This window comes from Labrus mixtus, chromosome 13, assembly GCF_963584025.1.
Source record: "Labrus mixtus chromosome 13, fLabMix1.1, whole genome shotgun sequence".
NCBI classification, from domain to species: Eukaryota; Metazoa; Chordata; class Actinopteri; order Labriformes; family Labridae; genus Labrus; species Labrus mixtus.
In genome coordinates, this window is record NC_083624.1 from 3,610,461 (window position 1) to 3,635,421 (window position 24,961).

At 41.2% G+C, this 24,961-nt stretch overlaps 1 protein-coding gene across 1 annotated transcript; it reads left to right on the forward strand.

Annotated features, from left to right (window-relative positions):
• The first annotated feature begins 9,385 nt into the window (after positions 1-9,385).
• tmtc4 (transmembrane O-mannosyltransferase targeting cadherins 4) lies at positions 9,386-21,928 on the forward strand. Its single transcript, XM_061053184.1, has 20 exons — positions 9,386-9,561; positions 9,702-9,721; positions 9,800-9,820; positions 9,932-10,129; positions 11,116-11,231; positions 12,670-12,886; positions 14,213-14,300; positions 14,501-14,601; positions 15,538-15,630; positions 15,817-15,978; positions 16,189-16,391; positions 16,671-16,845; positions 17,635-17,766; positions 17,863-17,942; positions 18,040-18,147; positions 18,294-18,435; positions 18,599-18,713; positions 21,150-21,262; positions 21,388-21,457; positions 21,659-21,928. The coding sequence occupies exons 1-20, from the start codon at positions 9,555-9,557 to the stop codon at positions 21,805-21,807; spliced, it is 2,310 nt and encodes a 769-aa protein (XP_060909167.1). The 5' UTR covers positions 9,386-9,554; the 3' UTR covers positions 21,808-21,928.
• The last annotated feature ends 3,033 nt before the right edge of the window (positions 21,929-24,961 follow it).

The following is a 24,961-nucleotide window of genomic DNA, read 5'->3' on the forward strand; positions in this document are numbered from 1 at the left end:
TAGACAAACCTGAAGTTTTGTATTTAGTTAATGTTATACTTACTTGGACAGTAGACATTTACCCAGATTTTTGCTTAACTACTCAATGTTAGAGTTGGGTTAGGTTAATGGTTAACAACAAATCAAAGGTCGCTCAGTGTTGAGCTCCCACATAGAATCTGCAGCGCTGAGGGCCTAAGCCTTAAGTTTTACACATTTTGATTTTTTTTGTAATTGGTCAGTTTCACAGCTTTTATCATCACAATTTTTCAGCTACCGCTTTTTGTTTTTAAAACCCAAATTACACTGATAACTTTATTGTGAAACCACCTGCACCAAAAGTCAAGACAAATACCCGGTTTCATTCTCATGGGACGTCCTACAAGGAAGTGTCACGTCAGCGGGTGTCAGTCAGTCAAAGCTCCATAGGGCAGGACATTCAGCAGGGCAGTAAGGGATAAAGTTCTTTCTTTAAGAATGGCTTGGTGTGGAGGTATATGGCTATTTCATGGTGTTGAAGTGACAATAAGCTAAGAATATCATCATGTTGAGAGCATGTTACTTGAACTTGAAAAATTAACAAGAGGAAAGTACTTGACACCAAAAGCCAAGTCAAGTCGAGTCAGGCCAGCCCAACAATGCAGTAGAAATGAGGCTAATGATAGCAACCAGGTAGTGTTGCTAAGAAAGGAAAGGAGTCTTCAAGAGCCACGACTCTGTCGCTTGAGTTGCTGCAAGTATTTCTGTCCAGAGGTTCAGTCAGTTAATGAAACTCCATTCAACCTAATCCTCAATTTGTTTTAAGATAATCTCTGGTGTTGAAAAATGAAGCCAATGCAGAGGTGCAAAAAAACTGCATGTCCACTTGAAACTGGCTGCAGAAGCCAAGGAAACCTCTTCAGATCCCACATTAAAATGGACATTTATACAGCAGGAATAAAACATGTTTACTGCCTGATTTTAAAAAACAACAACAACGTTTTGATCTCTACAGCTTATTCCGAGGTGATTCTTTTATTAATTTTTCTGTTTTTAGTTCATTAAGGGAAAGAGTTGTGCATTAAATTGGTTGTGGTTGAGTTGACTGACAGCTGGGCTCCCTGTTGCTGTTTAGGAGGCTTAAGCCCCGCCTCAACTCAACTCAACCTCTTCACCTGTTTCTCTATTAATCTAAAGTAAGGTGGAGAAAGCATTTCCAACATGGTGAATGCCTTTTTTTTTGTTGCTCCATAACGCCTCTCCAGAAACCAGTGGATGACGTCACAGAGACCATGTTTTACACAGTCTACTCTTAAGACACCTTCAAGTAATCTATCAGTGTTTTCAATTATTTGAAGAATGGTAATGCCTTGAGAAGTAAAAAAAAACAAAAAAAAAACCTATGCTCGCTGTAGTTTCATTTTGCGTGCACAGTTTTGTGTTGGCATATTTCTGTTAGCACAGCCTGATGTAGCCAGCATGCATTTTCCCCCGAACAATATGGATGTGACATTTGTGGCATTAAATTTAGAGATATAGAACACAACCCACAGAGGAATCTTTGCAGGATTGAAGTCAGCACAAATGCGTGCCATGTGCCATCACAGCAGAATGTAAATACAATAAGAAGGGCTTCCTGCCTGCAGAGGTTTCCCGATGGTGACTCCATAATGGATGGCCGGTCTGCTGGGGGCTCATAATGATGTGAAAGCCCTTATCATAAAGGATCCCTGTCCCCAACTGGTTGTTCTCTGGCCTCATGGAGAGAACAAAAGAGTGCTTCACCAGCAGCCGAGGTGCAAAGAACAACAAGTACACACACACACGCCCACACACTTCATACACAATGCTTGAATTCAGTGTGTAGAAGCTGAATCCGTTTAAGCCCAATGTAAGGGAGGAGTGATGAATGTATTGCATGTGGCTTAGTATGGCTGTTAAATGAATGACCTGCTTCTATTAACAGAATGGTCAGCAACGGTTTTTCTAATGTTTCAGATGCAATTAATGCACACCAAGTAGATCCACACTTTTAAAACACTGCAATTGTATATTTTCCCTCTCTGGCATCTGCATTTGGCGTTTTTTAACTTGTGCCTTCTTCTTCAGAACACAGCACAATAAAATGAAATAGGTGTGTTCTCACTTCTCTAACAAAGTAAATAAAACTAAAGTCCAAAAAAAGTCAAAGCAAATACTGAGACAGAAATGCTGAGGCTTTTTATGAATACATAAAGGTTTCATCGTGTTTTTTTTCTTGCTGAAGGGGAAACTGTTTCGAATAAAAGAGGCTTGCGATTTCGTCTCCCACCTTTGAAAAACGAGTTTCCTCTGACACATTGGCAGCCTAATGAAGCTGCAAACTTCCCGGCAGAAAATCTCTCCCAAGTTTGTTGCCCGTTTTTCTTTGAAACAAATTTACTTTGTTTCACTCCAAAATGCTTACTCTGCACTTATGCACAATCATTACAATGTGTCATCTCATCGCTTTTTTTCTTCTGTAGACAATGGATATTAGCGGCCGTCTTTAGCTCTTTAAGTGATAGTTTCTTTGCTCTGCCCGCTGTGCTTCCCCCTCATTAATGCAAGCGATTCTCCATCACCAGCCTCTGTGAAGGGACTCTCCTCGTGCAGGCCACACAACTCTGACAAGAATGAAATTACTGTTAGCTTTCACGCCTAATTAAAGTGCAGACTGCACACCTTAGATGGATATGACTGTATTGATGTCATTCTTTTACAAGACAAGGCTTTGACTGTAAGTAGCCGCTCTTATGGTCGCTGTATGGATTCCGTGCGCGGCGCTTTTTTGAGGATGTTTCTCAGACTGTCCTGCAGCTGCAGCTGTCTGAGAGATTCCAGCTGTTTTCCACTCAGCTGTACAGAGCACACATTGTTTATTATGAATGCAGCAAATTGCAATCAGGTTAGTAACTTTATGATATCCACTATATGATAACTTGAGATGGATTTTTTTTTAAAAGCTTGCAGACATGCGACAGGATGCATTGTTTAAAAGCTGCAGCCTCACTAAAGCATCACTTTAAAGCCCTTCTTTGACCATATACTTGCTTCAAATACACAAAGCAAGGTATTCAAACATTCAAAACAATTTCAAATGTATCCTTGTCTTTAAGCTCCTTTCCTTAGTTTTTCTTTCGAGGCAGTTGAATCAAAGGCTTAGGCTATGAATCTAAGATTAAGTAGTCGGTATAGTTTTCCATAAACCAACTATGCTTAAGTGATACCAACTGATTTCCTGACTTGCAGCTGGATTCTGGAGAAAAAGAGAACATCTGCAACCAGGGACGGAGTGGGACTAAAAAAATAGCCCCAGACTGTGACCCATCCACACAACAATAAGTTCATGGAAATGCAAGCGCCCCCCCCCCCCCCCCCCGGCAGCAGTTTCACCATCACTTAATCTTGACTCACGACATTATTCAGGATATCACAATACCACCATGTTGTGTTTAGAGATGCACTGATTGCAGTTTCTTTCGCCGATTCCGATTTCAGCTTGATTTCAGGTCTGACTTGTCAATGCTGACTCTGGCTGAATCTGATTTTCTTTCTTTCAAAACTGTAATCAAAAGCAAATTCAGACATCCTCTTACATTGAATACAGACTTAAACTAATACCGATGCCTCTACATACAGTAACCTGCAAAAGCAAACCAGATCATCCTCAATAAGATTGACTGTTTCTGTATAGAGATTTTAAACGCCTCTTGCTGGGCCAGTGTTGGACTACTTAACATGTGACTTGCAGGAACAGCCTTTGTTTACATTTTTCCAGCGCAAAGAATCACAATCTGTTAAAAGAAAGGAGTTTTTTTTTTTATCAGCAAACACTTCTTGTGTTTAGGAAGAAATAAGCCGAGAGACATGACATATTGCTTTAACCACATGGGCCACCAACATACATACAAAATGAAAGTTCCTCACAGTAGCTTTGAGGTGGAAAAGATTTGATTTTGTTAAATTTCCGACTGACACTGGCAAAATTATTCCAGAAGGAAAGTAATTCACTCCAAAATCCCAATACCCCTATGTATGCTTAGCTACACTCTGCAAGCTTTCATTTTGCTGGAAGTTGTTTTTGAAATCCTTCAGTGGGCTTGTTAAATAAATGAATTTTCACTGTCTGCGAGAACATGCTGTATTTTTCCGAGCGGCTGAACAGACGGAAATGAGAGTGAACTGAAGAGTAACTGAGCACCCTCAGCTGAGAAAAAGAACACGCGGGGGTATAAGAGAGGAAGAACTGGTATAAATAGGTTTACTTGATAAAAGTCAGTTCTGAGCAAGTATCTACGTCTGTGTGAGGCTCTTCGTCTGCTGCATACGTAAGTGAGTGACAAAAGGTGAGCAAATTAGCAGTTCTTACATGCAGGTTGGCAGGGGGAGCTTTAGAAGAGCCTTGAACATCAGCAGCACCTGATGAAGAGCTCGGGAGTGCTTGAAACGGCGTTTGATATTCCACGAGGCTCAGCTCAATCGTGGAGACATTTGGATTCAGCACCTTTGAGGTGAACATTTCAAAAGAGGATGGTTCAGCTCCACCGCATCGATAGTCACTTACAAGAACTTTAGAGAAGATGAAACATGTATTAACGATACAATACTGCCTTTAAGAATAACTTTGGGGATTGTGATATTAAGAAACTTTTGATCAGATAAGGTGAGGCTTACAGTTTTTAGCAGAATAATAAAGTAAAAAGCGCCTTTTAAAGAGGTATACGCAGGGCATGTGACAAGGGATGACTCTGTACCGGGTTTATAGTCAATTATGTCTCGCTCACCTTTTGTTGTAGACGTCTGTTCCACCTCTGTCACCCAGACAAAAATAGGAATGTATTACAAGAACACTTTGGAGTCCAGTGACTTTAATGGGGGACGTTGAAGACAAGTCGCTTAACGGTTCTCTTGCCTCCAGAAGAAAATAGACAACTACAGTTTTAGAAAGCAGAATAATGAATGGATCTCGGCTTTGTGAGATTTGCAACAGATGCAAATCTGCCATCACCTACGAGTTTAAGCCCTTCCCCTGGACAACATCTATCACAGGCATTCAACCTCTCCCTATAACTAACATCATGAATTCAAGCCTTTTCCATGGAGTTTACTCTTTTCCTGTCATATTCACAACACTTTCAAATAATAAATTCATCTGGAATTGATTAACAATCAGTTTGCTGATCCATGATAATAAAACAATAAGAACTTGACCCATCCCTACAATATACAATTTTTCAACCTGAAACAAAAGGACACAAATTTACACTTTCCATGACAGAATTTATTCATAACCTTAGGTGACATTTGAGGAAACCGTGTGAGCATGGAACCTTAAAGTTGATAAAAATCATGACACAAATACATCTAAAGTTTACAATTCACAAAATTGCCATCAGGTTAGTTTATACCTATCCCTTTTCTTTGTGCCACTTTTTCTGCTAAATGGTGTGTTTTTTTCCCCCACCATTATCTGACGTTTCACAAGGTTCAAACTCAGAACAACTTGAGCTGTCTTCTTGTGCAATGTTGTCAAATTGACTTGATCATTTGAGAAATGATCATCCAATCTAAATTGTCTAAAGTGGCTAATTGATGCTACAAAAAACAGCTTGTTTAATGAGTGAAATGTTTATTCCAGCCTCATACACCATCAGATTAAAAAGTGTTATTAGCCTTGTGAATATGTTATGGCCTAATGTCCAGTAATATAGACAGTGTTCCTCACATGAAGTCACAGTACATATTTTAAGATTTAATGATATTATGTGAGATTATATGTATACAAGACACAATCAAAAGTTTCTAACTACAATAGTTTGATATGGAGGCAGAAGTCAACATTTAAAGAACAATCTTTTTCTACAGGTTCAACCAAAATATATTTGTTGTTTGGGGTCTAAAGGGGATAAAGACGCATTAGCCTGGGAGATTATTCGTTTTCCCGGGTGCAGAAGTAATTCTGGTACATCTATTCTTGCCAGACGCAGTCTTTTAAAAAATGTAAAATATTTCTGCACAAAGCGTGTTTAACAAATATAAACTTTGCCTGTCATTAGTAAACATGTTCTTTAATAAACAAGGCTTTGGAGAATATCATTGTATATCACCCGCTGTGATCAGAGAGAAAGAAAACTGTGAAGACTGCGATTAACAGCTAATGATGAAAAACACATGCAGGCTGCATCCCTCGTCGCTGAACGTTGTGTGATGCTCAGCCATTTCTGCACTTTCACGCCATTTGACCCTGACCTTTCCTTTCCGCTGTGACTCTGATGTCAGACTGCACACGATCAATGTCTGTCACCTTCTGCGTGATCACAAAAACAGTGGACCCGCCCTGACAGGGTCCCTCAGCCCTGTCTCCCTGCATTTGGGCCACTGGATCTTGTATTGGTGGTACTGGGACATCCTCCCTCATTATCTCCTCCGCCCCGCCCCGCCCTCCCCCCGGCCTGCTGAAAGTGATGCTAATAATATGAATTCCTACTGACTGACATGGGTGAAAAACCAGGAGATGTAATCCATACTTCATGCATTTTGCATGGAGTGGTAATTAGACATTTTCGGGGTACTAAATGCTCCTGCCAAAGTATCGGTGTTCCTAGTGAGACAGGAAAAAGTCAGCTGAAAGTGTTTAATATCAAGGCCAGATGTAAAAACTGACTAAATCAAGAATTATGAGAGTGCTCTTGCCGGATTTGAACATTTTTAAGTCGTCAAACACAAATTCTGCAGACCATGAAGCTTCAGCAGCACCCATAAAAATGTTATTTTACTGCGCATATACTAAGGATCATGTTTTGAAGCTTGGCCTTAATTATGTGTGCTTTCTAGCTGAATAAGTGTCTGCTTCTCTAACCAACCCTGAGACCAATGTTAAAGGTCTGAGAATCTGCCCTTGACAATCTGTCCCCCCTTGTCGCCCTGGGCCCCTGGCCCTGGCCCTGGCCATTAGGGAGATTTCTTGTCTTCCCCTAAGCAATGACAGGTGAAGTGGAGCACAAAATCCCAAAGCCAGGGATGGGCCTCTCCACAAGCTTAGAACCTCTAATTCTTACAGACACTCATCTTTCTATTATCACTTTTATCAGTGTAAATGTCCTGTGACAGACAACAGATTACCAGTGTTTTAGAAGACAGCTTCACCATCCGTGACTAAGATACACCATGCTGTTATTCCATGCAGTGACAAATGCAGGAAACTAACGGACAGCTATACGATTAGTTCAGACCATGCCAGTGCAAGATGGAGACTGTGCACCAAATGTAGCATCACATCACATTAAAAGAACACTTCCCTGCCCACCTTTTGAAATACATAACATTTTATAATTTGGCCTAAATATCATGAAGCTTCTGTTTGTTTCTGATAACACTGGATTCATGCTTTGACTTAGATCACTAACCAAATTACATTCTTACATTATATTGAGTGGTTATCTCCCATGCATAAAAAGCCTCCTCCAACCACTTAATCAAGCCAGCTGATCCTTTACATGAACCTGTAACCCAATGTTTGAGCACCAGAAACATGCAAGTTCACACCTTCCAAGAAACTTAAAGGTGAATCAGAATCAGAATCAGAATCAGATTTATTGGCCAGGTATGCTTACACACACAAGGAATTTAACTTGGGTGAACTATGCTCTCTTATGTACAGGTACAACATTAGATATAAACAATAAACATAATAAGAAAAGACTAATATTTACATGACTAAATATGAAACAGTGCAGTGGGGAATAGTGCAAAAGATGCTGAAGTAACAAAAGGATCAAGAAAATATGTGTACTGTAAAATATATATTGTAATTCACCTTGTTTTATGCAAAACAAGAACGCTTCACTCACTCCGTGTTCATGTAGTGAATGAAAACCTGGTTGGCAGTGTTTTGAAATTGTCTCTGCTCTGATCAATCAATCGATCTTTATTTGTATGGCACCAATTCATAACAAATGTTATCTCAAGACACTTTACAAAAAGAGCCGGTCTAGACTTCACACCAGCAGTTCTGCAACAGGGGAACAGGGACTCTCAATGTTGGGATGAAAACTTTTTGTCAGATGCAGAGCCAGCGATAAACAGATAGGGTAAGGGAGGGTGTGATGCAATGGAGGAACGAAAGGTGTTGCATTGAAAAACTCAGAAAGTGAAGAGTAAAGATCTCTGTTTTCAATGCGTAGGCTATATATGAGGGGGGTGAGAGCATCCTCCAACTCCTCTTTAAAAAAAATCTTAAATAGGTCTACCGTGAATCAAGGAACCACGAGAGGGAGTTAATCATAGGAATACATTTTTACAAAAAAGGGTAGATTGGCACAGTATGCAGATAAGGTCAAACAAACAGATACACACTAAAACAACAGGACCAAAAACTGGATCCTCTCCAGCCTGATAACACTCTATTCGTCATTTACAAAAACATCACAGCATAGAAAAATGAATAAACTGTGGTTGCATTCAAATGCATGCTATAGCATACAGAGTGAAATTGAGATGTTGAAAAGTACACTTGTTTTGTACGGTGGCTGGGAAGTGCAAAGCAAAATTACAAAGTGTTAAACACTTTTACAAAATGTGAGACAAATTTACATTTTGAAAAACATTTTTACATTTTATGAAACAAAATTACAAAACCAAAAACACTCACCAAGGACAAAACAAATTTACAAGATGTGAAACACTTTTACACTCGCTGAGACAAATTTACAAGAGGCAGAACACTTTTACCGACCCCGCAAACAAATTTACAAACGACAGAATCTTCACGGAAAGGGAACGTACCGCGACAAAACAAAACAAACAAAATGACCCCCTCACTCGATCGCTTCTGGGTCACTTCCGACATTTGGTACATTCCCATTTTTGTCCAGATTCTGTCGTTTGTAAATTTGTTTTATAAGATGTAAATGTGTTTTGTTTTTTCTTGGTATAAGTGTTTTTGGTTTTGTAATTTTGTTTTCTAAAAATGTGAAAAGGTTTTTCAAAATGTAAATTTGTCTCACATTTGTAATTTTGCTTTGCACTTCCCAGCCACCGTAGGGAACATGTTGCTAAACTCAGTCTGAAAATTAATGGTTATACACTCTAGATTTCCCTAGAGAAATAAAGGAAGTCAAGCTTTAGAAGAGCATTTCGCCTCAGCTGTATGAATGGCATTTCGTCAAAGTCGGTATTTTTATTGTATTTTAATACATTTTAGCTTTTCTCTGAAACACAAAACTTATTTTTTATTTTTCAGCTTTGAACATGCTCTACGTGTGTACTCCACCTTAGACTTTTCATAAAAAACATTCTGTTACCCTATTACCCCCCCGCCCCCCCCTTTTCAGGACCGTCTCTGTCCACCGCTTCACCCATTGGTCAAACAAAGAACACGTGGCAGTGACGATGTACCGGAAGTCCTGCAGCTTGGAGCGTGTATATTTGTTTACAGCCGCGAGTTTTCCCGTCTTCCCCTCGCCGGGTCTTTCTCGTGTGAATGAAAACCTGCTGAATGTTCGGCGAAACACCTGCAATAGATGTTGTGTTGTAACGATACACCAACAGCTGTGTGTCAGTGATGTTTCAGCCGCATGCATGGTAAGAGCTCCCGCTAACAACACTTGCTAAAGACACGCTTTATTATTATTATTATTTAACCCTTCACTTTACAGCAGCAGGTGTCACTGAAAGTGTCATTATTTCGCCCTCCTTTGACTTATCACCACGTTTATGTGCAGGTGCAGCTGGTGGCTTCTCCAGGAAATTAATGTTTTAGCTTCCTAGTTAGCCAGCAGGCTAGTAAGCTAAGACACACAGGACAGGGTGACCTCTCACAACATGTATTTCAAAAGATAAGGTATGAATCCACCCACTTTATAGAGATCATGCTTTCATTTCAAGGCTGTTTTATGTGTTTACAACCTGCTACTCATATATTTTATGGCTGCTGTCTTGTTGTTGCACTCAGGGATCAAATGATGAACGACCAAAGACCCAGTGCATCATGGCATTATCTGAGGTTTATTGGGATCACCAGATCCCCCTGCCAAAGCTCGCTCCAGTCCAGGCCAAGGTCACTGTGGCCCTGCTGGCCCTCCTGTGCTTTATCAACAGTTATGACGGGGAGTTTGTCTTTGATGATTCAGAAGCTATTGTCAACAACAAGGTATTGTATCCCTCTCACAATCAAACACCTTGTTGTTGTTTTCATTTATTCATCTGCCCGTGTAAGGACCACTGGCATCATTCAATAGAATAGAATAGAATAGAATAGAATTACTTTATTGATCCCAAACTGGGAAATTGTGGCGTTACAGCAGCAGGTGATCCAAACACACAATATGAGCAAAAAAACCCACAATATTAGCAAATTTAAACACAATATAATATTTAATACAAAGTAAATAAGCACTAAAAATATCAAAACTAAGAATGTGAATATATACAACCAGGATTTAACTCAGCATTACTAGTCTTAAATATGAAAGATTAAATGTAAATGTGCAAAAACAGAGTCGTAAATGGTTGTAAATTAGATATGGAGAGATACCGCAGGTCCTTCCTTCCTGCTGCAGTCAGCCTGTTTAACCAAGCCTGCTCCCAGTAGATCACAAAACACACACAACCGGACAATTTACCCTGACATTGTGCAATAATAATGTTATATTATGTTTACCAATCCACTTTGTGCAATAACATGTTACACTTTATGTGTGCATGTCTGTGTTACACTGAATATTACAGACTACACTTTGTCAAATAGCTGATCTATTTTTTATTTTTTAAATCAATTTTTTAGTATCTATTTTTTTGTACATTCTTAATTTTTATTTAAATTGTACTGTGTTCACTCTTTGCTGCTGTAACAATGTAAATTTCCCCATTGTGGGATAAATAAAGGATTATCTTATCTTATCTTATGAAAGATTAAATGTAAATGTGTGTTGTAAATGGACAGTATTGACATAAGTTAAAGTGCATGAGTGTAGACATATTGTAAGCAGAAACTATACAATGTAACGGCGAGTAGACAGCCAAATGAAGTGAACGTGAGTGCAGGGATAATTTGTAAATTTAACATGTGCAGAACAGATTACAGTATGGAGAGACAGATATTATCATGATGACAGTTCTCTTTTTGATTTGTTTCAGGACTTGAGACCAGCCACACCTCTGAACAATATCTGGAGCAATGATTTCTGGGGAAGCAACCTGAGTAGCAACTCCAGTCACAAATCTTACAGACCTCTCACTGTCCTAACATTTAGGTAAGAGCACATATTAACCTTGTTGAAACCACAGGGCTAAATGCTATTTTCCAGGAAGATTCTGCTTTGTTTCAAGCTGCTGTGTTTCCCACAGATGTGGCTTTTGTGGTTTTATTGGTTGTGCTAACTTTGCACTTGTATTTTGGGGGCAACTGGCCGGATGGCCTATTGCTTTAAAATTGAACTTCTGCTATTTTGGGACTTGTTTGTTCGACAATGAATGAATGTAATGCTGTCTGCAGCTGTACTGGTATCAGCTCTGTATAAAGGTGAAGTAGTGGTTGAATTAAATCAATGCTTCTTGAAAATTATAAACAAAAAACGGTCAGAAGAATTTCTATGTAAACCAAAAATAAGAACTGATCACAAGAGATTCCAGTCTGGAGCTCGATGTGACTCTTACCCTAACCAGGGTACAGCTGAGATGTGGTATCCTTCCTCTCGCTCTGGAAACAGGTCGTTTCCACTCCACACTGATGTCGACTGTAGTGACTTTTTGTAAATATCTAGTTGGTCATTGCTTGACATGACCAACTGATTATGGTATTGCTCTTGTCTGTTTTGTTCATCAGTGTCTTGTTAGAAAAGTGGACTCTTCCAGATGCACTGTCAGCTTCTAGGTTTTCTAAGATCCTCTTGCCCAGTCTTTCTTTGGCGTGGCAGGATTTTCATCATGTCAACACAGTGTTGGAGAATTCAGTCAGACTTTGTTGATGGCAAGAAAAAGCTAATTCTGAAGCAGCTCGCACATTTAGGGCTGCATTCCTCTAAAGGTTTAACACTTTGGGTCACTATTAGGTTCAAGGCTGCTCAAAGCAAACACAGAAAAATGATTGTCTATATGTGGAATACTGGGCTGGTCTGTATATGTAGCATGGTGACACTTCCAGGGTTGCCTCTCCGTTCACTCAGAATCTTACTGTGGGAGCTCAGTGCAGTCTCAAGGATTTCCAGGCTTCAGTTAAAGCAACATAATGCAATATGGCATTCAAACGAGTGTGTTATTTGCAGGTGAAAGTACAATTTAAAGTGAAGTTTATGCTCCCGCAGACTAACTAAAATGTTTGAGATTTACTGCTGTTCAGCTTCCTGCTTGCTCACACTCTCTTTAACCTTCTAACATGACTGTCCTCTTTGCTCTCTTAACTTTGGCCGGGATGTCTGTGCCGAGAATACAAAGCTGTAAGAAGTTTGCCTTCAGGGCGATTTCCCACAAAGCCATTCTGCAAAGAGTTATTGCTCTTCTTTCAAAAGTTTGTCCATGTTGGAGCAACGCTACATCAAAAAAAAAAAAGGTTTAAAGGCAAAGATTTGGAATAAAATGGACATCGATTATTCTTGCACCTGCAATGCTGTCTCTGCTGCATCATGTTCTCTCTGTTCCCCCAAACCTTCCATATGTTTAACATCGGGTATTTCCACCTCTTTCGTGTTGCAGGCTGAGCTACCTCTTGGCGGGAGGCCTGCACCCTGTCGGCTTCCATGTGCTGAACATCATCCTCCATGCTGTCATTTCTGCCCTCATGATTGACGTGTTTGCTATCCTGATTGGTGGACTGGCTCATGATGAGACTGGTCGTGTACTTAACAACGCTCCCAAGACCTCTCTGCTCGCTGCCCTCTTCTTTGCTGCGCACCCTGTTCACACAGAAAGTGTGAGTAGAGTTTGAGTGTTTGTATGATTTAAGATAGAAGACGAGTACAGATGAGAGCGTGGATCAGGCCCAAAAAAAATCCAACAGAAACCGAGTGAGCGCATGCCCGGCCGGTCTCATTAACTGTATTTATGGGCTCGAGCCTGACTAAAACCCGACATTTGTTTTGGCTTTTTTGATTAAAGTTTAAAGCTGTTTGAACGACAGAAATCCTGCCAGATGAGATCTTAATGAGCGCAACATGGAAGCATGTATTTTATACAAAAAAAACTGTATTCATTCGGATCCCTAAATCACAGATTAAAACGCCTTTTTAAAGAAGAACCATTTTTTACAAACTGTCTGCTTCTCTCCCAGGCTGAGTGGTGATCTATCAGCGTGAGTGTATCTGGACAATTAGCTGCGGATCCCCGTGGGCCTGTGACTCTGTGCCTGTGTTGTTGCGCCCGGCTGACACACCGGGTCGCATGCACGCATTTTGTGTGAAGTATGCCAATGAGAATCAGTCCTTTTCGGGTAGTGTTGAGAGAATGATGTGGCTCACTATGGAATCACTACGACATAGATGAGGCGAAATTCTCATTTGTAGATACCAAGATCATATATTCCCCTTCTGATGCTCCAGTTGTGCCCAATTATGTGACTCTCCTTCTTGCTTTTAAAATGTGGTCTTGGCTTATGAACTGTAAAATCTTTGAGTCTGTGATTTTTGGGTTTCAAATAAAGTTTTCCAAACAACACGGACTCCTACAGCAGCCCCTCATGCCATCTTGGCATACCAGCCTGGAGGTTCTTTTACTAGACATTCAGTGGTTCCATGCCAACAACAAAAGCCTCACCACAGCTGGGAGCGCAGAGCCAAGGTCCGTGTGTTAGCGCGGCCCGATTATTAGCCGAGTTGGGATGCTTATTGACCTGCCAGAATATGTGTGTTCTCGCTGTAAAGCCTGGCTGGAAGGCGGCAGTTCCCCCTCTCCGTTCTCTTTAATCATACAGGTCAAGGACTGGGTGAGACCTGGGGGGTGGGAGGCAGGCAGCCTGTTGGCTTAGGCCTGCTGTATGTATCAAAGCAGGCAACCCCAGGATGCCAACCTAACTGTACCCACACACTGTATAGAGCACACACACACACAAATAGAGCATGCTGCTAATGAGAGCTTCTTTCTCCCTCTGTTAATAAGCCTCCATTTGTTGCTGGATGCAAAACAGAATATCATATAAACAAATGAAATAATTGATCAAAGGATGCATATATTAATACTGCTTCTTAAAGTATACGTTTTCATCTCGTCTTCTTTTTTTCATTCTCCTTTTCCCTCTAATAAGGTGGCTGGTATTGTGGGCCGTGCGGATCTTTTGTGCGCTCTGTTCTTCCAGCTCTCTTTCCTCACCTACTGCAAAGCCTTCAAGAGAGGTAGGCACCTAAACCCAACTATTACTCTTTACTGCAACACTGTGCTGTACAAAGATCTGTCCATATGTGCTGATAAACACAGAGCCGGCATCAAACATCGTGGACCTGCTTGTTTTATGAAATCATCTGTTTGAACAGCAACTTTTTTTTTTTTCTTCGACTGTCAATAACCAGCGTCGGCCTTGTCTTTGTTTTCCCAGGGAGCGACAGAGATGACAGGTTTTCTGTGCAGTGGGTTGTGGTCAGCCTCTCGCTGTGTGCTGCAGCGATGCTCTGCAAAGAACAAGGCATCACAGTCTTGGTACAAAGTCTTTCTTGTTTTTAAAAGCTTCTGTAGCAGTGAGATGATGATTTCATTTGACCCAGGAAGAACGATGGTTTAAGGGGGTGGGGGGAAATGATCAGTGATGTTTCAGAATAGAGAATGTGGAGAGATGTTTGAGACTTAATCAGTGATCACTGATGATCACATGTTAACACAGTGAAGGCACACATGAATGTGGTCCCTTCTTTATTCTTCTGGCTCTCATGGATAACTGACATGTTTTTCATAGGTATGATAGAGTTTTTCCTTTACAGATACTAGTTTGGAAATGGCTTCAAAACAGCAAAAAAGAAAAACGCAGTCAGTGTTAACTGCACTAGTTTTGGAGGGGTACCTCGATCTCCACCAATACGTAAAGCTGTTAACACATTACTGTTCAACAGCAGGGCCGTAATGTAGTTCTGCTATCATTGGGCCTTTGTCGTTACTTTGTACTTACGTGTCTGTTACTATCTCCAATATTAATCATTGGCCGAACAACTTCCCCCCCCCCCACCATCCTGACTCCATGGGTTACAAATGGCAAGTTCCTGCCTGGAACGAGCAATATATACTTAAGTGACATGAGTCCTGGTATTGTGAAGGGAAAAAATGGTATCTGAACATCTCTACCTTTTGAGGTCAGAGTCTTTACACTGTCCTAAACCAGGCCATAAAACAATATTCATATCTATATAGGGTAACTAGTATACAGCTGTTTAAAAAACTGAACGATGAGATTAATTTTTATTACCTTGAACTGGTATCTCAGTTGTAGTCTGGATCTGCCGATACTAAAGCCTAGGTTTTGGATACCCAAAGCTATTGGAAAGAGAAGAACATCTCGTGATAGGAGCTTGAGATCTATTTCTTGCTGACCTATATACATTTGAAATGTCATTTCTACATCGTCCTCTATGTATGTTCCTTCAGGGTGTGAATGCAGCTTTTGATGTCCTCCTGATCTGCAATGTTAATGTGTACGAACTCAGCCAGAGGCTACTCCTTAGGAAGAATCCACTCGATGTGAGTTACAGTTCATTAACCCCCCCCCCCTCCCTTTTCTTTTCTGTCATAAATTATGCACTCCTCCTGTATGATTAATGTCACATCACATACATCCTTATTGTAAAATGAATAGGGCTCATAGTTCACTGTGTTACACTCATGGATTTCTGTTTGTCAGTGACATGGTTCTATTTTTCCTGACAGGTGAGTGAGATATTGCGAACGGGATTGCTAACACGGTTGGCCCTCATGGGTCTCGGAGGACTCTCGATGCTCTATGCACGCTGGAGGATCATGGGAACGGGACCACCAGCATTCACTGAAGTGGACAACCCAGCGTCTTTTGAAGAAAACGTGTTTCTTAGAGTGAGTATGATTTATTTGTGTTATTTAATGTGAGATAAAACACATTAACAGCCAATTTTATTTGATTTGTCAAATTAAAAAATGTGATTTCCCCTGATAAACCTTAGAAATTTCTAAAAACACTGATTGACTTTATTCTTATCTTTCCTTCTCTCCCCCCCCTACCCTCTCTTATTCTTCAACCCCCCCTGTTCCCCCTTTGATTGGCAGATTGTGAACTATAATTACTACTACTCTCTGAATGCCTGGCTGCTGCTGTGTCCCTGGTGGCTGTGTTTTGATTGGTCCATGGGCTGTGTGCCTCTCATTAAGTCAGCCACTGATTGGAGGATGGTGTGGCTGCTGCTGCTCTGGTGCGTCCTGATAGGCTTGATAAGTCAAGCCTTATGCTCGCAGGACAACCAGAGAAGGAGGTAAGAAAGCACAACCAGCTATCATTACACTCACTGTAGATGAGATGGAGTACATGCTGGCCTCTCTAGGCCTTAGACCTGATTATGAAAATATTGCCTCAACCACTGCAGTGTGACCACAGAAACATCGAAATGGAGTTTAAAAAGTCTCTGTTGGTTCTCAAAGTTTCCCGTGTTTTGGAGAAGTTTGTTCAGGCTAAATTTCCTCTCCATAAAGCATCAGAGTGTCATGTTCATATATAATCCTCTGGCCTTGTCTGTGCCCTCTCTCCCTGCCAGGACACTGACCTTGGGCCTGGTGCTGCTCGTGGTCCCCTTTCTGCCAGCCTGTAACCTTTTTTTCAGGGTGGGCTTCGTCATTGCTGAGAGAGTGCTCTACCTCTCGTCGGCTGGCTACTGCTTACTGCTGGCCTACTCCCTGGGACACTGCTGCTGCCGCTGGTCCAAACACAAGGTAAGGCTCTAGAACACACTGAAAAGATCACACACACACACACACAAAATAAAGGACACCACACCCTGCAAAGATTTAACCCTGTGAACTTTGCCTTAAGCCTTGAGAGTCACTTTGTCCTGTTTTTAAAACTCTTTTATTTAACCGCCTCTTCCTGCAGCTTCGATGATGTATAAAGTCAGTGATGCATGGCAGGAACTGACATGAGAAATCTCCAATGACTCACCTATAAGTAGATTAATGTTACATACTGCAGATACTGTACATTTGTAGGATATTACCTGTGAGTCACAGAGGACATTTTCTTAAACTTTAAGGTTATACGAACATAATCGACCAACTTATGGTCAAGTTATTAAAGTCATGCTAACTAAAATATAAAGAAAACTTTATATTTTATCTTAAATAAAGGCACAGGTGGCTCTCAAACAAAACAATAAGAAAAGACGATATTGAGGCCGGAGGGGAATCATGGGAGTTCTCTCTGCTAAAAACTTTTTACATATTTAAAATTGTTACTTCGCTTCACTTTTTTTTCACTACCGGTAATTGTTTTTAATATTCCTGCTCTCAGTATCATTTAAAATCATCTGGATTATAATTTTTGCCAAAATGGAGCAGCTCTGTCTTTTAACTTTGAAACATTTTCTGTACTTTGATCCTAGTGCAATATATAAAAAAAACGAGCTGAACTAGTTTTATAAATGATTTTAGGGACACAAGGCTTCATAGAGGAATTACAAACCTGGTTGTTTGAAATCGGCATTTTCTCTTTTCCCCTTCTCTCAGAAGCTGCTGTGTGTGTCTGTTGTCGGGCTGTTGTCTGTCTATGTAGCTCGCTGTGCTCTCCGCAGTCACCAGTGGCGCTCAGAGCGAAGCCTCTTCACCAGCGCCCTCTCCGTCTGTCCGCTCAATGCCAAGGTAAATACCCATTGTTCTGCCTGTTTGTTCTGTGTCTGTAAAATGCAGACTTTAGATCATGTAAATCTCTGATGCCTTATGTGTTTGATCCCTCAGGTCCATTATAATGTCGGTAAAAACCTGGCAGACCGAGGGAACACTACCACTGCCATTCAATATTACAGGGAGGCAGTCAGGTATGCATCCAGTCATGCTTGTTGATTTAAAGACATATATGTGATAGAGGGGTTGAGTCGTGTTTACTGCTGTTTTTTTTTTTTTTGTGGCTTCCAGGCTCCATCCGAGCTACGTCCATGCCATGAACAACCTGGGGAATATCCTGAAGGAGAGGAACGAACTGATCGAGGCGGAGCAGCTGTTGTCTAAAGCTGTTTCCATTCAGTACGTCACCCAGCACATAATTACCACTGCACCTTCCACTACACATCAACGACCATGTCATTAGCTAATTCCAAAACCAAATTTCCTGGAAAAGCTCCCTACTGATTGCTTTTTTCTTTTTTCTTTTTTTGTGAATATGTTTGCAGGCCTGACTTCGCTGCAGCTTGGATGAACCTGGGAATAGTTCAGAACAGCCTGCAGAAGTTTGAGGATGCAGAGCTGAGCTACTGGAACGCCATCCGCTTCCGGAAAAAATACCCTGACTGCTACTATAACCTCGGACGCTTGGTGAGACCCGAGTGTGAAAAACACTGCTTTTCAGCTTTTAGGAAGAAATAAGAAGTTGTTTTAAAGAAAGAAAAATCAGTTTTGGAGCCGTTTGTTTCCAAAATATTTAAACAAAACTCCTCACAGAAGACGTTCCATCACTTCTTCTCTCATGTTTCGACAGTACGCTGACCAGAACAGACATGTGGATGCCCTGAATGCATGGAGGAATGCAACGGTGCTAAAACCGGACCATAGTCTGGCCTGGAACAACATGGTCATCCTGCTGGACAACACTGGTGTGTACAAAGGCATTCACAATGAGAAACACTCAAATCAATCGCCACTTTATTTACATCATCTTCCATTCAAACGCACTGCGCACTACGCCGTAGTTCGCTGCCACTCTAGTCAATTGTTTTGTTTCCACAGCGAGCGCCAATACGCTCCGTTTCAAATACACTGCGAGTCTATTTTTCGACTGAGTACGCTGCAGGCACGCGTCAAGCTGGACAGAATGTAACAACCCGGACAGGAAGTGAGACAAGCAAACGCACAGAGCGCCTGGTCAGTTTCAAAATAAAACAGACTTATCATATTTGTCATCACTTTATCAACATTACGTCAAAACATGCACGATATGAACAACAAATCATCCTCAAGAAGACAAAGCTACCCCGTTATCTATCCTTGCCGAAAACTGACTCTCCCCCCCCCCCCACCCGTCACAGCTGCTGAAATAGGTGTAGACTCACTAGCATAGTAACGTTTTAGCAGCTTGACATGGCAGAGTTGAGTCGATTTTCCGCGCTTCAGCGTGGACAGGAGATAGTTTCCGGTCAGACACCTGACACAGCGCTGTAGATTTAGCCTGACACGGTGTATTAACAAGCGACATAGACATTGAAATAACATCTGTTAAGGGTATTATTTAACCTTGGGAACATGTTTGCTGTCTCCTGCTTCTTGTTGGTTTTTATGTTTTTTTTTTGTTGTTTTGTTGAGCTAAAGTAAATCTGCACCCTTGTGGACATTAATGACACATTTTTTCTCATTTACAACATGAGGAAATGTTGAATTTATGTTTCATGTCATGCCATGGAAAACTTGATATTTTTTAGTACTTATAATGATGATGATGTGTCCAAGGATTTGTACATTTTGGTTCAGACGTCTCTCTTTAGTCTTCATCACGTTCCAGCTTTAACAGCCAAGTAAAGCCAGCGTTTGTTATTTTGGAAATGCAGGAAATCTAAATGGCCAACAAGATTAGACCGGAAGAGCAGGAATCAGTAATGCTTGAAATTTATGTATTAAAGCTTTGTGTTGTGAGTTTTTGAAGGCACTCTTCCCTGCCGTGTGGAGAATGCTCTGATTTCCAAACGCTCGAGCCGTTTTGTCAGAAGCTGCTCCCGCGGGGGCGGAGTCTCCCAGGAGGGCACTGGAACTGTCCAATCAGGGCCCAGTATGTTCCTGATCAAACATGGGCAAGCACAGCCAGAACAGCGCTCGCTTAGAGTCCCCCCCCCCCCCCCCCCCCCCCCTCCACATTTGTTCCCCAAATCTGACATAAATAATTCTCCCCGGCTCCCCAGAAAACAACAAAAAGAGGGAAAGAAGAACAATAGGTGTCTCTTTCAACCAAAAAAAAAAAAGCAAAGAATCTGGAATTTTCTTTTCTCTTTGGCGTTCAGCCCCTCTCTTTGGTTTTGTTTATTATGCAAACAGAAGGCCGAACCAGTGTAGACAGAGGCTGATCTACCACACAGTCAATGTAGTCACATGTTAGAAAGCTGCGTCTGAAGGGCAGCGGCCATGACTCAGGACATGACATGTCATTGTCTGTCTCTCTGACTGTCTGCCTGTCTCTCTGACTGTCTGTTCCCCATTTCTGGCCAAACATCAGACAGGCTCCGTGACAGAGATCAATAACCCAGTGGGCCTTGTGTTCAACCTTAATTAGGAGACTAAACCGCTCCTCCATGTGTGGAGAGGAAAAAACTCTGTTCTAGACACTGCTGACCAAATTCAGATTCTCCCATTGCCAGCTCTTATTACCGGTGTGTCTCTAGAAATGTGTTTTTTTTTACTGGTGTGACAGTTTGAGGAGCATATTTTGGCTTCTTAAAATACAGAATTTATCTGTCAAGCTGCAGGTGTGGTGAGTATGTCACTAAAATCAGAATAAGAATCAGAATCTGCTTTATTTGCTGATGTGCACGACATGGAGTTTTAGCTGGTTAACTTTGCTCTCCATGTAAAAACATGTAACATTAAATATTCACTCAGTATGTTCAGGCCTACATAAGACAACAGTGCAGGGGAGAGGAGTGCAGAGACTCTCAGATAAACATGATAATGAAATGTGTAACAGATGGGTTCATTTACAAGAGGTAGATAGTTTAAACTGTAAGGTAAATGGTTTTTATAGTCAAATGATGTATCAGTGATTATCTGTCGCGCCATCTTGGGCGGCTGTGGTCGGGCATCTATCAACCGGACGGTCAGGGGTTCAAACCCCAGCTCATGCAGCAATATGTGCGACGTGTCCTTGGGCAAGACACTTATCCCCCCGAATTGCTTCCCGCTGCTTTGTCGGGTACGGTATGAAGCAAGTAAACCGTTGCCACACACTTTTAGCCGAAGCTAATTTGCAGTTCCTGTCCCTAGATGGGCCTTTTAAAAAGTAATTAGTTGTTGTTGTTTGTCTTTTCCATTTTGTTTCTGTCTTCAAGGTAACTTGGGTCAAGCTGAGCTGATTGGCCGCGAGGCTCTGAAGCTCCTCCCCAATGACCACACTATCATGTTTTCACTCGCTAACGTCCTGGGGAAACAACAAAAATACAAGGTCAGTTTGTCCTAGTTTATCATACTTCATATAAATATATTAATTTGTACTTCTTATAGACCGATGTCTGAGGCAGAATTGTGACATTTTTCTACAAATTGACGATGTTTAAATTTTGTTTTCAGGAATCAGAAGGCTTCTTTCTTCAAGCTCTTCGCATCAACCCAAACTCTGCTAGTTGCCATGGCAATTTAGGTAAGCAGCAGCTACTTTTACAGAGCTGTCAAGCGATTCAACACACTCAGAAGTTAAAAGATGTATTCTGTGTGCCAGCAGAGGCGTTCATGTGCAGCCTCGACGACCTATATTGCACACACTAAATGAAAACAATTAAAGTCGCTGCTGCTTCTCAGCTTGAACATCGTTTTTTTTTTTTTCCCCCCGTCTTTTCCTCAGCTGTGCTGTATCACCGCTGGGGAAAGCTGGAGCTGGCAAAGAAACACTATGAGCTGTCTCTAAACTTGGACCCAGAGGCTCCCGGGACCAGAGAGAACTACAACATGCTGCGACGCAAACTGGACCAGCTTAAACGCCTCACGCCCTGAGGGAGCCGGCCGGGACCCCTGCCTGGCATACAACACATTATTCCATTGTTTCTTTTTGGTATCATTTTTATCTCACTAATTCTAGCTTTGTACCATTTGGAAATAAAGACCATGATCTGTGTATCCGAGTTTGCTTTCTTTTTCTCTCCGGGGCTGTGCTTCTCAAAAGGGAACACAAAAGGGAGAAGCAGTGTGTTGCACATTCTCATGTTGTGGTTTTGTAGATTTTATTTTTATTACCGACTCTTTCATGTGTCTAATTAGATTTCCTGGGTGTGAGATGTGTCTTAATGTTGGATGCAGGTGTCCTGGTTACATGCTCGTCGGCTCTGTGCTGTTTTGTTGCCCCATTCGAGGGCCATGTGGAACTGATCCACGGTGAACCCCATCCTCTTTTCATCTCTGACCCTGTGTTGTGTCAGCTGGACGCGGCAGCACACATGTGTGCACCCAGAGAATCTGTTATAAAATAGATTTGATGTGTTTGGCTATTTTTCAAGAGATCCAAAATGTTCTTTGAAAGCGGATGAAGCGAAGTCTGAACATGGCTGCATGATTTTTTTAATCTTTATTCAAGCAGGACTAGTCCACGAGAGGCCTCGGCTGGTTACTGCAGAGCCCTGATGGGCTGGTAGATTATTTTATTCTCTTCTGTCAATATGATTATTTTACACTTAAAAAAAATCTCAATAACGACAAAATAAAACACACAAACTCCAAGCTGACAAGAACAAGACAAGAAAAAAAACAACTCATCACCTTTAAGCCAGACAAATCAAACACACAAGCTTAACCGCAGTAAATCATCTCTTCTACTGAAATAAACTTGAGAGTCAAATAAACATCATGTACAACTCAAATACTGCTCCCCAACACCTGTCTTTCACAGACTGACACTTCAAACACATAGTTTAGTTAGTACATCTGAACAACCAACACATAACAAAGGGAACACAGTAAAGGATATATTAACCAGAAATCAAAGGCTAACCCCCTAAAATGACTACCTTCATTACTTTCACCCACACGTGTTCAAATGAAGTTTCTTTGTTCCTCTCAAATAGTCTTTTCCATATTCACACACAAGTGAAAGAGTACAAATGTTTTAAATAAGTTTCTAAAACAGTCTAAGAGAAATAATTCACCCATGGTCATACCACACAGTAGAATGTAAAACATCATGAAAATACAAACTGAGGCATTAAAATGAGCCTTCAGCCCAAACTACAGATATAAAAGCTCCTTTTCAAAATAAACTTTTTACATTTTACTTCAGTCCAAAACTGTAGGAATGAATGAATCTGTCATTCCACATGTTTACCAACTCCTCTTAACATAATGATAACTTTATTTATAGAGCACTTTTCAAAATCAGATTGCAAAGTGCTTTACAGTACATGGAAGGCAATGATAAAACAAATGTAAAAACAGACAACGACAAACATTTTAAGACATGAAATTCATTTCAAAGAACTACAAGTGTCAAACAATTTGTTTAAAGGAGTTTTAAGAAGTCACATTCAAGTAACAATCCACAGTTTTGGAGCCATCACTGCAAAATATTACCATCATGTTTTTTGTACGTTGTCTTATATCAAAATGCAGATTTCCATTGACTCTAATATCTGGTATTATATTCCAACATTCCCTTTGTCTTTCATTAATACCCCTTCTGAGTCTTTGTTCCAAGTGTCAACAGAAACTTATTTCTGCAAACTTTATCAACTTCTTCTAATTCAAACATAAAAGATTTTTTTTTTTGGTTCCTGAGTGGGATGCCCGCTCCCCTCTGCTCCTCCTGCAGCCTCTGTAGTTAATGGGAGAAAGGTGTTTGTGTCGGTCCGTTTTTCTGAAGTGTCCACGAGGAGACGCGGGGTCAGCTGAGACAGGAAACCGATGGCCGGTGCTGTATGAAAACAGCTCTGTAGCACGGAAACCTTCAAAGAGAGACGGGGATGATCCCCCTGGGGACTATTCACACACACACACACACACACACACACAAAACACACACTGATTGCCTCTATGCTAAGGGGAAAAGGCGACCCCAGTTTGAAACATCAGTCAACAAGTGTGCACCCGGGGTCAGAGCTCAACGCACTTCTATTTTTTCACCTGCTTCCTACGGCTCGCGGGGAACTTTTGAAGCTGTGGCGGGCTGGTATGGCTTTGGTTTAAGGCCTGTTTAGTTTGTTTACACTTACAGTACAATACACCAGTTTCAGCTTTGATGCTCGGACGATGTTACTGATATGCACATCGGGGGGTCTCTGCAGCAACACACGACCATCACAATCCTGCTATATGACCTCCTCAACATGCGACTGATACCACATGATGAAACTTCCGTCTGGCTTAAATGTGTTTTTTATTTTTGCTGCTTTGATGTTTAGAGTAAGTCTGAAAGCACAACAAATAGTGCGTACACACACAGAGGGTTTAAGATGAAACCTGTTTCAACAAGCCTCATGTAAAGGTCACGATGGTGAAAGGGCTTCATGCTATGGAGCGAATGCAGACAGAATAAGATCAAAAAAGGTTTGAAAAGTGACATTCAAGACTCGAAGCTTTTCCCCCTCACATTATTTTTCCGTCATGCAGCGTAACACGCCGTGCAGCCAACGTTTCGGCCGGCTACAAAACCATCAGCCATTCGCTATGTGTACTCATGATTTTCTTTTCTTTACTTTCCGTGTGATCATTTCATTGGGTGCCTGCAGCTGACTGTCGAGCTGCAGCACAGCTGTGCTGGCACACCAGTGGGGGAGCGCACTTTTATCATAATCATTCTTTGAATACCTTTCATTATCATAAAATATGTGAGTATTAAAGGGATGGATTCACCGGCCCCGCCAACATCTTCATTATCCATTCTGACTGACAAAAACCTGCTGTCCTACGGAGTGACATTAATAAAAGATGGGATACTTCTGCCTTATGAAGTCCTCTCCTTGTGCTCCTTGTGGTTTTCACTGTGCACCTTTTACCTGCTTGGATGCTCCATCACAATGCTCTAATGAAATCACATCTCCGCAGGGGTTCTTTATTGTGTTCTATTAATCACACTGATGACTTTTGATCATTGTAATCAATGGACTTGAGGAGAATCATGTCTGATTGTTCCCAGTCAAAACCACTCACGAATCTGAAATGC

What these genes read in the sequence shown, in the direction of transcription:
- tmtc4 (XM_061053184.1), top strand. An exon ending in AAGAAAACGTGTTTCTTAGA is followed by an intron (nt 15,979 to 16,188) that starts GTGAGTATGATT and finishes TTTGATTGGCAG; the next exon opens with ATTGTGAACTATAATTACTA. An exon ending in CATCCTGCTGGACAACACTG is followed by an intron (nt 18,714 to 21,149) that starts GTGTGTACAAAG and finishes TCTGTCTTCAAG; the next exon opens with GTAACTTGGGTCAAGCTGAG.